This window comes from Semicossyphus pulcher, unplaced genomic scaffold, assembly GCF_022749685.1.
Source record: "Semicossyphus pulcher isolate SPU_LCO1_2020_fin unplaced genomic scaffold, fSemPul1.0.p SCAF_25, whole genome shotgun sequence".
Taxonomy (NCBI): domain Eukaryota; kingdom Metazoa; phylum Chordata; class Actinopteri; order Labriformes; family Labridae; genus Semicossyphus; species Semicossyphus pulcher.
In genome coordinates, this window is record NW_027211699.1 from 3,777,203 (window position 1) to 3,788,510 (window position 11,308).

Consider the following 11,308-nt stretch of genomic DNA (forward strand, 5'->3'; position numbering starts at 1 on the left):
CTTGAGACAGCATAAGAAGAAAAAGACATTAGAGTGGTCTGTTTTCAGGTGACTTTCGTGGGTACAAGTTGCCTATATAGAATGAGCTTTTGCAATGCCTCAACTGTGTACTGCATTTACTACTTTTATTCCTGTTTCGATGTATTTTTGTTTATGCTTTATGATGCTCCTGACCCTGAAGCTAATAATATTGCTGACTAAATAGTATAGCATGTGATTTACAGCACAGTCTTTCTGCTCTAAGTTTAAGGTGCATTTAATAGATAGTAGCTGTTTTTAACTTTTACAAGCAGTAAAATGCTTTGTGTTTTACTGCCCACAGCGGCACATGGTAAAAGCGTCTGCCCAGCTCAATTCTTCCAGGCTCACCTTGTCAATATTGATTGGCTTCCCAGATTGTATAAATAAATATGCAGACTTTTCCGGAAACATAGCTACATTTTAATGTTCATAATGAACACTGCCATGACTTTTACTCTACAATTGTATGGCCAACTAGAATAGGCTCTGTCTATTTTTTTATTTTACATTGAGTATCGTTGACACATTTAAATGTACTATAACCATTTTCTTTTGTGCACTAAACATTCTTAAAGTAAATTAAACAATTGAATTACAAATAACAAAATAAATAAACCAACTGTGTTTTCTGAAACACACAAGTGCCTTTGATGCTTCCCTGATCAGCCTACAGACATCACACCTGTTATAAATCACAAATTAATCAAGTCTTTCAAGCACATTTATCACAGAATACATTCTACTTCATTTAGCAGATTATATGACACATTTTTGACATTTGTGTTAAAAAAGTACTTTGTGCATTTATTTGCTTTATGCCATTGTATTTAGCCCACTTGAAAAGCAGCCAAAAATACTTTAAAACATGTCACACCGAATACAAAACTGCATTTCCCAGAATGCCATTGGCTAATTTTGACGCAATTTTGGAGATAAAGACGTGCTGTCAGAATACGACAGTCAGAGACGCCGAAGCCAGTAAAGGAGGCGTGTGTGCTGCTGCTGCTCTGCGGGTCGTATCCCTACACAAATATTTCGAAATTAACAATAGAGACATAACCGACGCTGGTTTAGTAACGATGGCTGAAGGCGACAACAAAAGCGCAAACATGCTAGTGAGTACCACATTTTCCCTCTTGTGAATTTGAATTGTTCTGTGAGCCGTGGGTGTATTTATAACAGAAACGTTAGCATAAACTGTTGTTGCTAATCTTGTGGCGTTCACGCAGCCGAGGATTGCCCCCGTTTAAACATGTCTTCAATTAGCGTGAACTTTGTACCGTAAAATATCGATTTAGCTTGAATCGCATATCCGACCTTTCGTCTAACTGCAGCCGCTAGCTTGTGACGGAGACTGCAGCTAGCATCAGCTAGCTGCTCAGCTAGACAGTTAGCTAGCTAGTTTTATGCGCCTTACCCCTTTAGCTTCAGCCGAGATGTTTCCCTGTGTAACCTTGCCAGCGGGCGCTAATGCTAATTTTTTAGCTGTTGTACATGAGGCAACTTCAGCATGAAATGGAGATGGGACATTTTCATTCGACGTTACCTAATAAAATATGTGGTTAGCTCATACCCTATTTCCTGCGTGGAGACACATACTGCCCAGTCATATCAATAGTGGAAGGTACCGTTATCGTTGCCTCGCTTATTGCTGTAGGCGTACACACCCAAGACTCGGGGCTACGATAAATTGTGCTTTAAATTCAAAATGCACAATATACAGCTAGCTTCCAGGATCATCTATGAGTGACGATTGTCCTCACAGGTAGAAATTTAACTAAATTTAAAATAATTCCAAAGTTGAGAATGTAATTATGGAGTGATTTTATGTGCACTGGCTGCACTATAAAATATGGCAAGCTACACCTAGATGTAATTTCTTTTGAAACGGTTTAATTTATACAATTGTGTTCATATAACAGAAATATTTATTTTCAGAAACACATTGATCAGTAATGTTGTTTTGCCTTATGTGTATGAATTTGTGTTCAGGCTCAGGAAACGGCTCAGCTGGAGGAGCAGCTGCAGGGCTGGGGTGAAGTGATCCTGGCCGGAGATCGCGTCGTGCGCTGGGAGAAGCCATGGTTCCCTGGAGCCCTGATGGGTGCAACCACTGTGCTCTTCATGTAAGTATGTCTCCCTGAGGTCAGTCAAAGGCACGCACACACAGCTGGGCACATAGTTGGCATAGCACACATTTCCTTCCTCCCAGCAGTGAGATATCTGTAACGAGAGAGACAAAATGTATCTACACTTACAGAGCTGCTTTTGTTTTAAATGTCATTCAGTTGATTAAAATGCATCTGCAAACGCAGTGATTCAAAGATTGTGTTCAGCCATACATTTTTGCAACTCTAAGAAGGAAACCTTGTTAATTATACCAGATTAGTTTGTTAAATAAGCTCAGGTTGTAACATTCTTCGAACGACCTCGACTGACACACAACACAATACATTCCTTTTCTATATCCCCAAATGTTCACACCCTCCCTCTTAATCTCTGGTTAACAATCAGTCTTTGTTAAAGGCCTTTTGTATTTTCTTAGCACATGCACGTGAACTGACTTCTTTATTAATGCTTTCATAGTAAACATTGCTTTTAGTGTCATGGTGTGCACTTCTTATAAAAATAGTTCATGACCCAGACTGACTGACTGACCATGTCTTCCTCTGACAGGCTGATTTACTACTTGGATCCATCAGTGCTGACTGGGCTGTCCTGCACCGTCATGCTGCTCTGCCTGGCTGACTACCTGGTGCCCACCCTCGCACCCAGAGTCTTTGGCTCCAATAAGTGGTGAGACTGTAGATGAACATCCTACGTATGAAATATCTTTTCGGTTTTGGCTCTCAGGCTTATACGTTATCTGTAAGGGGTTATGCGAGTCCCACAATCTCGTATAGTACTTTCTTTTTTTTGGTTCTAGTGTTCCAATATAAATGTTCTCTCTTTAAATCTTTAAATCCATCTGATTGGACAAATGCACCTCACTGGGATATCATTGTTTCTTGTGTCAGACTTTGAAAATGGAAACTCATGGCAGCTGTTCTCAAATGGTGTCAAATTTCCACCTATGGATATGTACCCTGTTTCCTGTCCTGTGTTGGAGAGAGTGCACCTACTGGTTGAGAATATTTGCTTAATTAACTTCATTATTTGCATGAGCCAACATTGAAAAGTATTAAACATGTAAATATTAACGTGTTGATTTTATTGAAACCGACCATACAGGAAAAAGTCTGACTTTATCTAGATGACTGAAGGGCGCCACAACCATCAAGGTTTCCTTTAGACATTGGGGAATTGTCTGCTTCTGGGAAATCACTCGGAGACACATTTTGTGTAAGGCTCGCATAAGATGTCACCCAAAATCACACCCTGTATAGTAAGAGAGGCCATGAATGATGCCGTATGTCTTTCAGCATCAGATCTAATCGGATGTTTCAGAACAAAATGTTCATAAAACTATACAAGACTCAGGCCAGTCTTGCAGCCTTGGATGCAATGGATTAACTCTGACATTAAGAGAGGCGATTCCTGGAGACATCGTGATTTTTTTCAGCTTTTCTAAGCTGTGAAACGATGTACCTGCTTAATCCCTTTTTAGATTTACTTGTGCATCATATCTTCCTCCCTTTTCACACACTGTGCATGACTGATAAAGCAACCTAGAAATTAAGAACAAGTTATCGTTGGTGGCAGGGGGCAAAAGCCAGTAAAAGTGCTATTAGATTTAAGCCAAATCATTAGTTGGAGATTTGCTTGGTTCGCAACCTTATCTCAGCCTGTTCAGTATCTTTGAGGGTATATGAGGTCCTCTATCCATGGTAGACTCCTCTGCTCTAATATGAAAATCTGAATGCTGGCCTATCCTACCACAGCATGAAGCTTTGACATTCTACAGTGCTTACCGAACAGACACCTGACTCAGCTGTGTGTGTGTGTGTGTGTGATGGTGATAATCAGACACCCTGGACAGGATAGAGTAACAGGCGAGGTCAGTTCAGCAGGCCGCAGCAGCAAGAGTAAAGCGTTTTCACACTTTGGTGGTTGCAACCTGCTCACAACAGTCTTTTGTCACCATTTAGAAAAGGCACTAATTCACCCCCAGCGTCTGATCAGGAGTCTTTGTGATAATGCAGTGTGGGCTCCTGCTCACTCACTGAGGTTGCAGCAGAGTCCGCCACATAGCGGGAGTGTGTCCGTGAGCGCCGCTTAAAAAGAGCTATCAGAGTCCGGTCACGGTCCTCGTTTGGCTATCTGACAAGGACGGAAATAGGAAAGGATGGCTAAGCAGAAAGCGAAGGCCACTTTTCACAGCTGCTCTCGTCCAGTCAAGTTCTTCGCCAGTCCCCTGCCATTCTTGTATCCCTCTAGTCTTACAGCACTGAACATACAAACTGTCTCTTTAATATCTGACTGGTGCTTACAGGGAAGTAACAGAGTGCCACTGTTCAGTTGGTTTTGTCTGGGAGTTTGATGGGCAATGTTCTATTTCACTAAACTCAAAATGACCAGTTTTGCAATAGTGCCTGTTCCTCATTATCAGATCCATCTTGATGGTACAAACCACACTATATTGACTTCCTCTTCATCAGATTAAGAGATGTGGTTGGCCTCTGTTTTAACTGAACATAAACTCTTCTGCCAGGATGTAGTCAGCTTTGCGTTTCAAACCCTAAACGTGTCTTTGTGCGCAGGACCACCGAGCAGCAGCAGCGTTTCCACGAGATCTGCGGCAACCTGGTGAAGACCGAGCGCCGGGTCGTGGGCTGGTGGAAGCGTCTCTGCGCCCTCAAAGAGGAGAAGCCTAAAATGGTAACAGAAAACACAAACCTTAATCTATGAAGCTTTAACTTAAGACGGGAACCTTGGAGCCGTCTGCAGTGCCGTAAATGGAGCCCTCCTGTCTGTTTATTACAATGGTGCGTTTTCTCTGCGCTCCAGATAAAAATACTCTCAGCTGATTTGGCTTTGCTGCTCCACTTAGCAGCCCTCAAAGTGGGTTAAAGGCTGTGATAACCTGGTTTTCACAGCATGCCTCAACACTGTAACAGACACTCTGAAGGCACCAACAAAGCCATCATTGAGTTAAAGAATGTGATTGTGACCGTGAATGTTCTGCTGATAGAAACCAATTGAGTTATGTTGCAGTACGTCTGACGAAATGATTCTTTTAATGTCATTTAATGATGCTCCGCGTGCAGTCAGGGGGCAGTCTGTGTGTCTGTGTTGAATGTAATGTTACCTCCCTCCTCTCCACAGTACTTTGCCTCAGTGATCAGCAGCTTGCTGGCGGTTGCCTGGATCGGACAGCAGGTGCACAACTTGTTCCTCACCTACTTGATTGGTGAGTATTTTACAACAGTTGTTTAATCAGTAAAATTACTGATTCCTCATTTTTCAATTATCTGGAATGCATTTTTTTTTACCTGCTACAAGATACCTAAATGTTGAGAAAATGTACATATTCATTGCGTTCAAATTAATCTTGCAAATCATGAAACATGCATCCCTTGGTTGTGTGCATGTATTTACATAGCAGTCAGTGGCTTTCTACGCTTCACTGACGCGTAACAGCGGGGGAAAAATAGACCGCAGGAGCAGCAGAAAACGACTCGTGTATTGCGCCCACCCTCCGCGCTGCATACGTGGCTGGTGGAGATTGCAGCATTGAATATATTGTAGTGGTTCTGTCGCGGCAAAAATACGCTTCAGATACGCTGCCTGCGTAGATTCCCTGTTAGCCGGTTAGTCTTCACACATTTATGCTAACGTTTCATGTATTTAACATTATTATGAACCTTTTGTCCCCACCATGCTTCATTACATAAAAACAATTTCAATGAGTCTTTAAAAACTGTAGTGACAAGCGCACACATTTAGAGAGCTGCCTGTTAACCACAACGCTAACGGCAAAATCAGTAATTATTTTTAATGTGTGTGAATGACGAGCAAGGACACTAAACTGTATTTCAGCACGGTGTTATTGTCCCTACTGTTCTTCCATCCTTCAAAGTCCGTAGGCTTCAGAGTTTTTCAGGCTGACTGTCGTCTTTAGCCTGCCTCGTATCTCCCTACTCATTAAGTAACCAGTGAATTGCCCTGATAATGAAACGGGTGATTACTTCACTCAGTGCAGCAAACGCAACACACTGCCCTTTTTAAGAACTGCTGTATTGAATCTGAGCTTATCTGGACGCTGTCTACAGACTGATGTAACTTAATTACCAACGGAAAACATGCACTTCACTGTGTCTGCGGTACATCTGTGTTACTCTGTAACTTACACAGGAGAAACCCACTTTTTCCTGACTCTCTCCAACAGTGAACTTTGACTCTGAGTTGATCAAAGAAGATGTTAACCTTTGAAGCGTTCAAACATGCTGGATGTACAAAGCACTGCTGATTTCAGACTGTTGAAGCAGATGCTTTAAAGTTTGACAGCTAAAGAGCTCGAGGTGTTTGTACAGTAAACAGAAGTTTTAGGTGACGGGTTCATGTGCGAGGCCTGACCTTACATCTGTATACGTTCCACTGTATCTAGTGAATGTAGAAAATGAGGCTCACAGGCAGGAATTGCTTGTTGTTGGACTTCTCTGTTTCAAAGAGCAACACTCCCCCAGAGTTAAAATGATATCCTTCTGATACAAGTGACGTGTTCAATCAGCCTCCAGTTTTCAGCTACATTCCTGATCGTGTTTATTTGGCTGCTGAGGTGAACTACAGATCTGATCACATTCACACCGGACACAGCAGAAACAGGAAGTGGTTGTTAGTCTGTGTCAAAATCGCAACTCGTCACGAGTTTTTGCTTCTGCTGGTTGACGAGGGGTTGAAGTCCTTCAGAGGAAGCTGTGTTTTACACTCTGGAGATGTGAAACTGCCGTACTCTCACTTGATCACATGAGCTCTGCCCATCATGACCAGGCTTCCTGGTACTGTGACTCAGAAGAGCAGCAGCGATGTAGATCGATAACGTGATCCCTGAGACTAATGCATTAGTGTTAAAGCCGTGGGGGTGTTCTCTGTTAATGACGTACAATAAGGAAGTTGTTTAACCCTTAAAATTGTGTCCATAATAGGAAGTATAATCTATTAGCCATGTAACATTTCCTCTGCTGCTCTGTGAAGACAAACAGTTGCTTCAGCTTTGAAGCTGCACAGAGGTCCCTGAGGCAAAGTGACAGTCGGTGAATCAGCAGGTTTTCCAGCAGCGTAGGAGCTGATCATCAGTTATATAAGCTGCGACATGTCAAGTATTCAGAAAACCATAAAGTAGATGTGACTTTAGAGGGCTCATGACTCTGAAACAAAGCATCCTTTATTTTATCTCTGTAGTTTCTCTTGAGGCTCATTTGGATCATTAGTTGCTTCATTTTTTTAAAGGCTTAATCCCACAATCCTGACACTCTGTTACAGCATCCGTTCACCATCCACCCTGCACTGACACAAGTATGATCATATCCAGGCATATCAAGGTTACCTGTCACTGCAAGGTTAATTTGCTTTTTCGATTTTTATGTAATCTCTATATATAGACATGTGCGTCATCTTTTCAGTGATGGAAATGTTGACTTCTTCCACTCCCCTCTTGTTCCTTGCAGTGCTGTCGGAATGTAAAACATCCTTTTTTGATAAATCAGGGAGATGTGTTAATGTGGTAACCTTTTTCTTTTTTTACTAGCAGAGTAGCAGTGCTTTCATGAGAATCCGTTAGTCCTGAGCTCATCAGTGTCTAATACAGTAGTCAAAAGTTTCTTTTAAAGGCAGTTCATTGAGTGCTCCTACAGCTCGTAGCATCTCTCCAAACTTCAGTGTAGAGTACATATTGGAAGCATTTTAATCTATAAATAGAATAGAACATTTATTACTCCCAAAGGAAACTCTCTTGCCAGGTTGCTCCAAGGTTATAGTACAAAAATGAGTAAAGTAACTCAAATATAAGTGAAATGATATACAGTATAAAGTGTACAGAGGTTAAATGCTGAGAGACGGTGCCTAAGGCCACGTCCACACGTGTATTTTTCAAAACGTAGCTTTTTCTCTGCTGTTTGGCCTTTCGTCCGCACAAACGCTGTTTTAGGTCACTGAAAACGGATCTTTTGTAAAACTCCAGCCAGGATGAAGACTTTAAGAAACTCTGTTTCTGCAGAGACGTGTAGACGGGGTAAACAGAGTTTTTGGCTCGTGACGTCAGGCTGTGCGCCGTTATCTCCTTTTGTGAGGCGTCACAAATGAGGGGACATTCCTTGCAAAATGATGGACGTGATGTGAACAGTGATGCTTAACAGGACTTTTTCCATGTTTACACAGATGTACTGTTACTCTTCTACTATATTGAGGAACAAAGGCGTCGGGAGTTTTTTTCAGACTTTTGACTGCCCGTGATTCTTCTTCTTTACATGACTGGGTTATATTGCCACCTGTTGGTGTGGCATTCTCATGACGGCGTTTCTGTTTTTGCGTTTTCGTTTGGACGGGGATTTTTCATAACCGCGCTTGTGTGGACAGGGTTTTTTTTTTGTAAACGGAGGCAAAAAGTCTGTTTTCAATATTACTCGTGTACATGTAGACATGACCTAATGCTGTGTAATTACAATAGTACAACAAGATACTTACAAAATACAGCTGAGTAAAAAGTAATGGTGGCAGTTACAGTGACAGTCTTATTTGCAGTGAAAATAAGAATGAAAACCTTCTATTGCACAAGATAAATTGAGACATTGAAGACGCAGATAGAGATAAATATGTAATAGAGCACGGTGATTTTAAAAGTTGTAAAGCACAGGATGGTGAAAGTTATTTGCACATAGTAATGCACTCTACAAATAAAGCCCCTGATATTAAGGGAGATATTGCACATGATGAACGTAATATAACCTGATACTGACAAAGTGTTATTGCACATGATGGAGTGTAGAGCTTTGCACAGTATTTAGAATATTATATTTTAGAAATATATTAGGTTAACATAACTGACACCAGACTTGTTGAAGTGTGTGAGGTACTTCCTAAACTCTGTAACAAGATCCAAACCTCAGTTGTTTGTTGTTGTCAGGCTGACGAGCTTTACATGCAACACTTTGTTAAAGCTCAAACAATGCGAGAGTTGTGAGCTACATCAGTATAGTGTGTGATTGTGACTGATGGTGAATAGAATATATTAATTCTAGTTAATCAATTAATATAATAATTGGAAAATTAAACTCTTAAGGGAAAAGAGTCTTTTTACAATTATCATTCAAGAGTTTACATCTCTAATAACCCTAAATGGAGCATTTATGCATTGCAAACATTTACCTCATTCATTACTTGTGTTATTATGCTTAGAAGGAAGAGAGCATGTGAATTTCTGAGTAAGAAAACGCACCAAAAAAACGTTGTTGTGGTTGGACTGTCTGACTAAAAGCTTAACTTGTGACACTCTAAAGCTGTTGACACTTTTTTTTGTTGTTGTTTTGCAGTGAGCTTCCTGTTGCTGCTGCCCGGCCTGAACCAGCACGGCATCATCACAAAGTACGCCGGCATGGCCAAGAGGGAGATCAACAAACTGCTCAAACAGAAGGAGAAGAAGAACGAGTAGACTGAAGCGTCGAGGGGGGAAATCTCTGAAAGATGAACGACGACATGAAACGAAAGGTTGGAAGGAAGTTGTTAGAAGAAAAGAGAGGAGAGCAGAAAGTTAAAGAGCCTCCAGGTTCCTTGGTCTCTGCCACAGAGGAAGACACACTTTATTTTTTACTTTCACACATAGGTTAAGTTTAATTTCTCCTCCCACATTTTGACGTTTATAACCATCATCACCCCCTTTTTTTTTTTTCTCTTTATGAATTCAAAGGCCAAGCATGAAGCCACCACATGACGTTATCTGCTATTGTCACACATCACACAAACACTGAAACAATCGACAGCACACACACACGCTCCCCTGACATGTACACAAAGCTGAACTCTTCCCGTTCGTTTCGTAGTTAAAGTGCGCTTCAATTTTAAAATGTCAGTAATGCTTTTAAGCCGTTCACTCTCCCTAGACAAAGTGACTACTGAGCAGTTCTTGTAGCATTACTGCATCATTTTAACCTCCTCAGATTCCTCACAGTAAATACTTTTTTCACGTAAGAACAAGTCAACTATGTTTTATTTAATTCTTTTTTGCTTCTTCTTCTTTGGTATTTATAACTAGCGCTTAAAACAAAACTGGAATTATAGCAGAGCTCTTCAGAAGTGAAACTGTGTTTAGATATACAAGCCTACTGCTGTACCGCTGCTAGCTGGACTCTGGTCTATTAGCTCTTATGTAAAGCCCTGCAGTGTGTTACTGATGTGGGCTGTCTCTGTAAATAGGCCTACCCCTCTCTCTATCCCCGTCCGTCATCCTTCTCTCTGTTCTTGATATTTATCTGTGTTCTTTCCTCCTCAGTCTCGACTATTCTGGTCTGATCACTGTCTTTTAACTCATTACATTTTTTTTTTTTTTGTCTGTATTGGAGATCTTTATGAAAACAAATAAAGTTTGATTTAAAAGGAAAAGTACTGCTTAATAATTTTCGTTCTTTATTTAACAAAAGTAAAAAGTTTCTTGAAATGTAGACTGCAGACCTGAAGATTTTTTAGAAGATCCACCGGTATATTCTCGTCGTATTTCAGATTCTGTACCGCTCCTGACCCATTGCCCGCAGCAATCGATGTCCTTGACTGGAAAACGGTAGTATTTCACTCCAGCGTCTCTCGCTGGGCCGTTCCTTTCAGAGGGAGGGGCGCAATGTACACTGGGTGTTGTAGGAATGTAGAATGGGCAAAACCACGAGCTGTTTGCACAACTTTCTCCACAGCTATGGCGCCAGTTTCAAATATTGCTTTTATCGATTACAGAGAACGCCAGCTTTGACTGACAGCGGCTTTTTCCAGGGACGAATTGCTGCTATAAGACTTCCATAGAAGAGCTGATTTCCCCTCTGTTATTCAGCTGTATATACATGGTAAGAGTTGGGGTCTAGATTTATCTGTAAAATTCCTATACCTGACTCTTTAGAAGCCCATAATCAAAGAAGACATGAATTACGACATTGTTTTGCATCATTACATTTTATTTTAATAGTGCACAGTGGTGCACCTTCTATCTGGAGTTTCAGCAGGGCTTTCCTGGACCAGCTGTCTGCCTCTTCTCACCTGCAGACGGGTTTGTTCATTGTTAATTTCTGAACATAATACCTTCCTCAGTTACTAAATTTGGCCACAGGATGGCAGTAAGCTCATGATTCTAAGTACACTTCAGCCATCTGTC

General features: G+C 41.2%; 1 protein-coding gene across 1 annotated transcript; it reads left to right on the plus strand.

Moving 5' to 3' along the window:
- Positions 1-986: 986 nt before the first annotated feature.
- arl6ip1 (ARL6 interacting reticulophagy regulator 1) lies at positions 987-10,554 on the plus strand. The gene is made up of 6 exons (XM_069676389.1): positions 987-1,136; positions 2,014-2,147; positions 2,698-2,817; positions 4,722-4,839; positions 5,287-5,371; positions 9,489-10,554. The coding sequence occupies exons 1-6, from the start codon at positions 1,101-1,103 to the stop codon at positions 9,605-9,607; spliced, it is 612 nt and encodes a 203-aa protein (XP_069532490.1). The 5' UTR covers positions 987-1,100; the 3' UTR covers positions 9,608-10,554.
- Positions 10,555-11,308: the final 754 nt, after the last annotated feature.

Bases quoted from the DNA above. Each gene is read 5' to 3' on its own strand.
- arl6ip1 (XM_069676389.1), top strand. From the start codon at position 1,101: ATGGCTGAAGGCGACAACAAAAGCGCAAACATGCTA. The intron at 2,148-2,697 runs GTAAGTATGTCT...TTCCTCTGACAG, and splicing joins GCAACCACTGTGCTCTTCAT to GCTGATTTACTACTTGGATC. The intron at 2,818-4,721 runs GTGAGACTGTAG...CTTTGTGCGCAG, and splicing joins GTCTTTGGCTCCAATAAGTG to GACCACCGAGCAGCAGCAGC.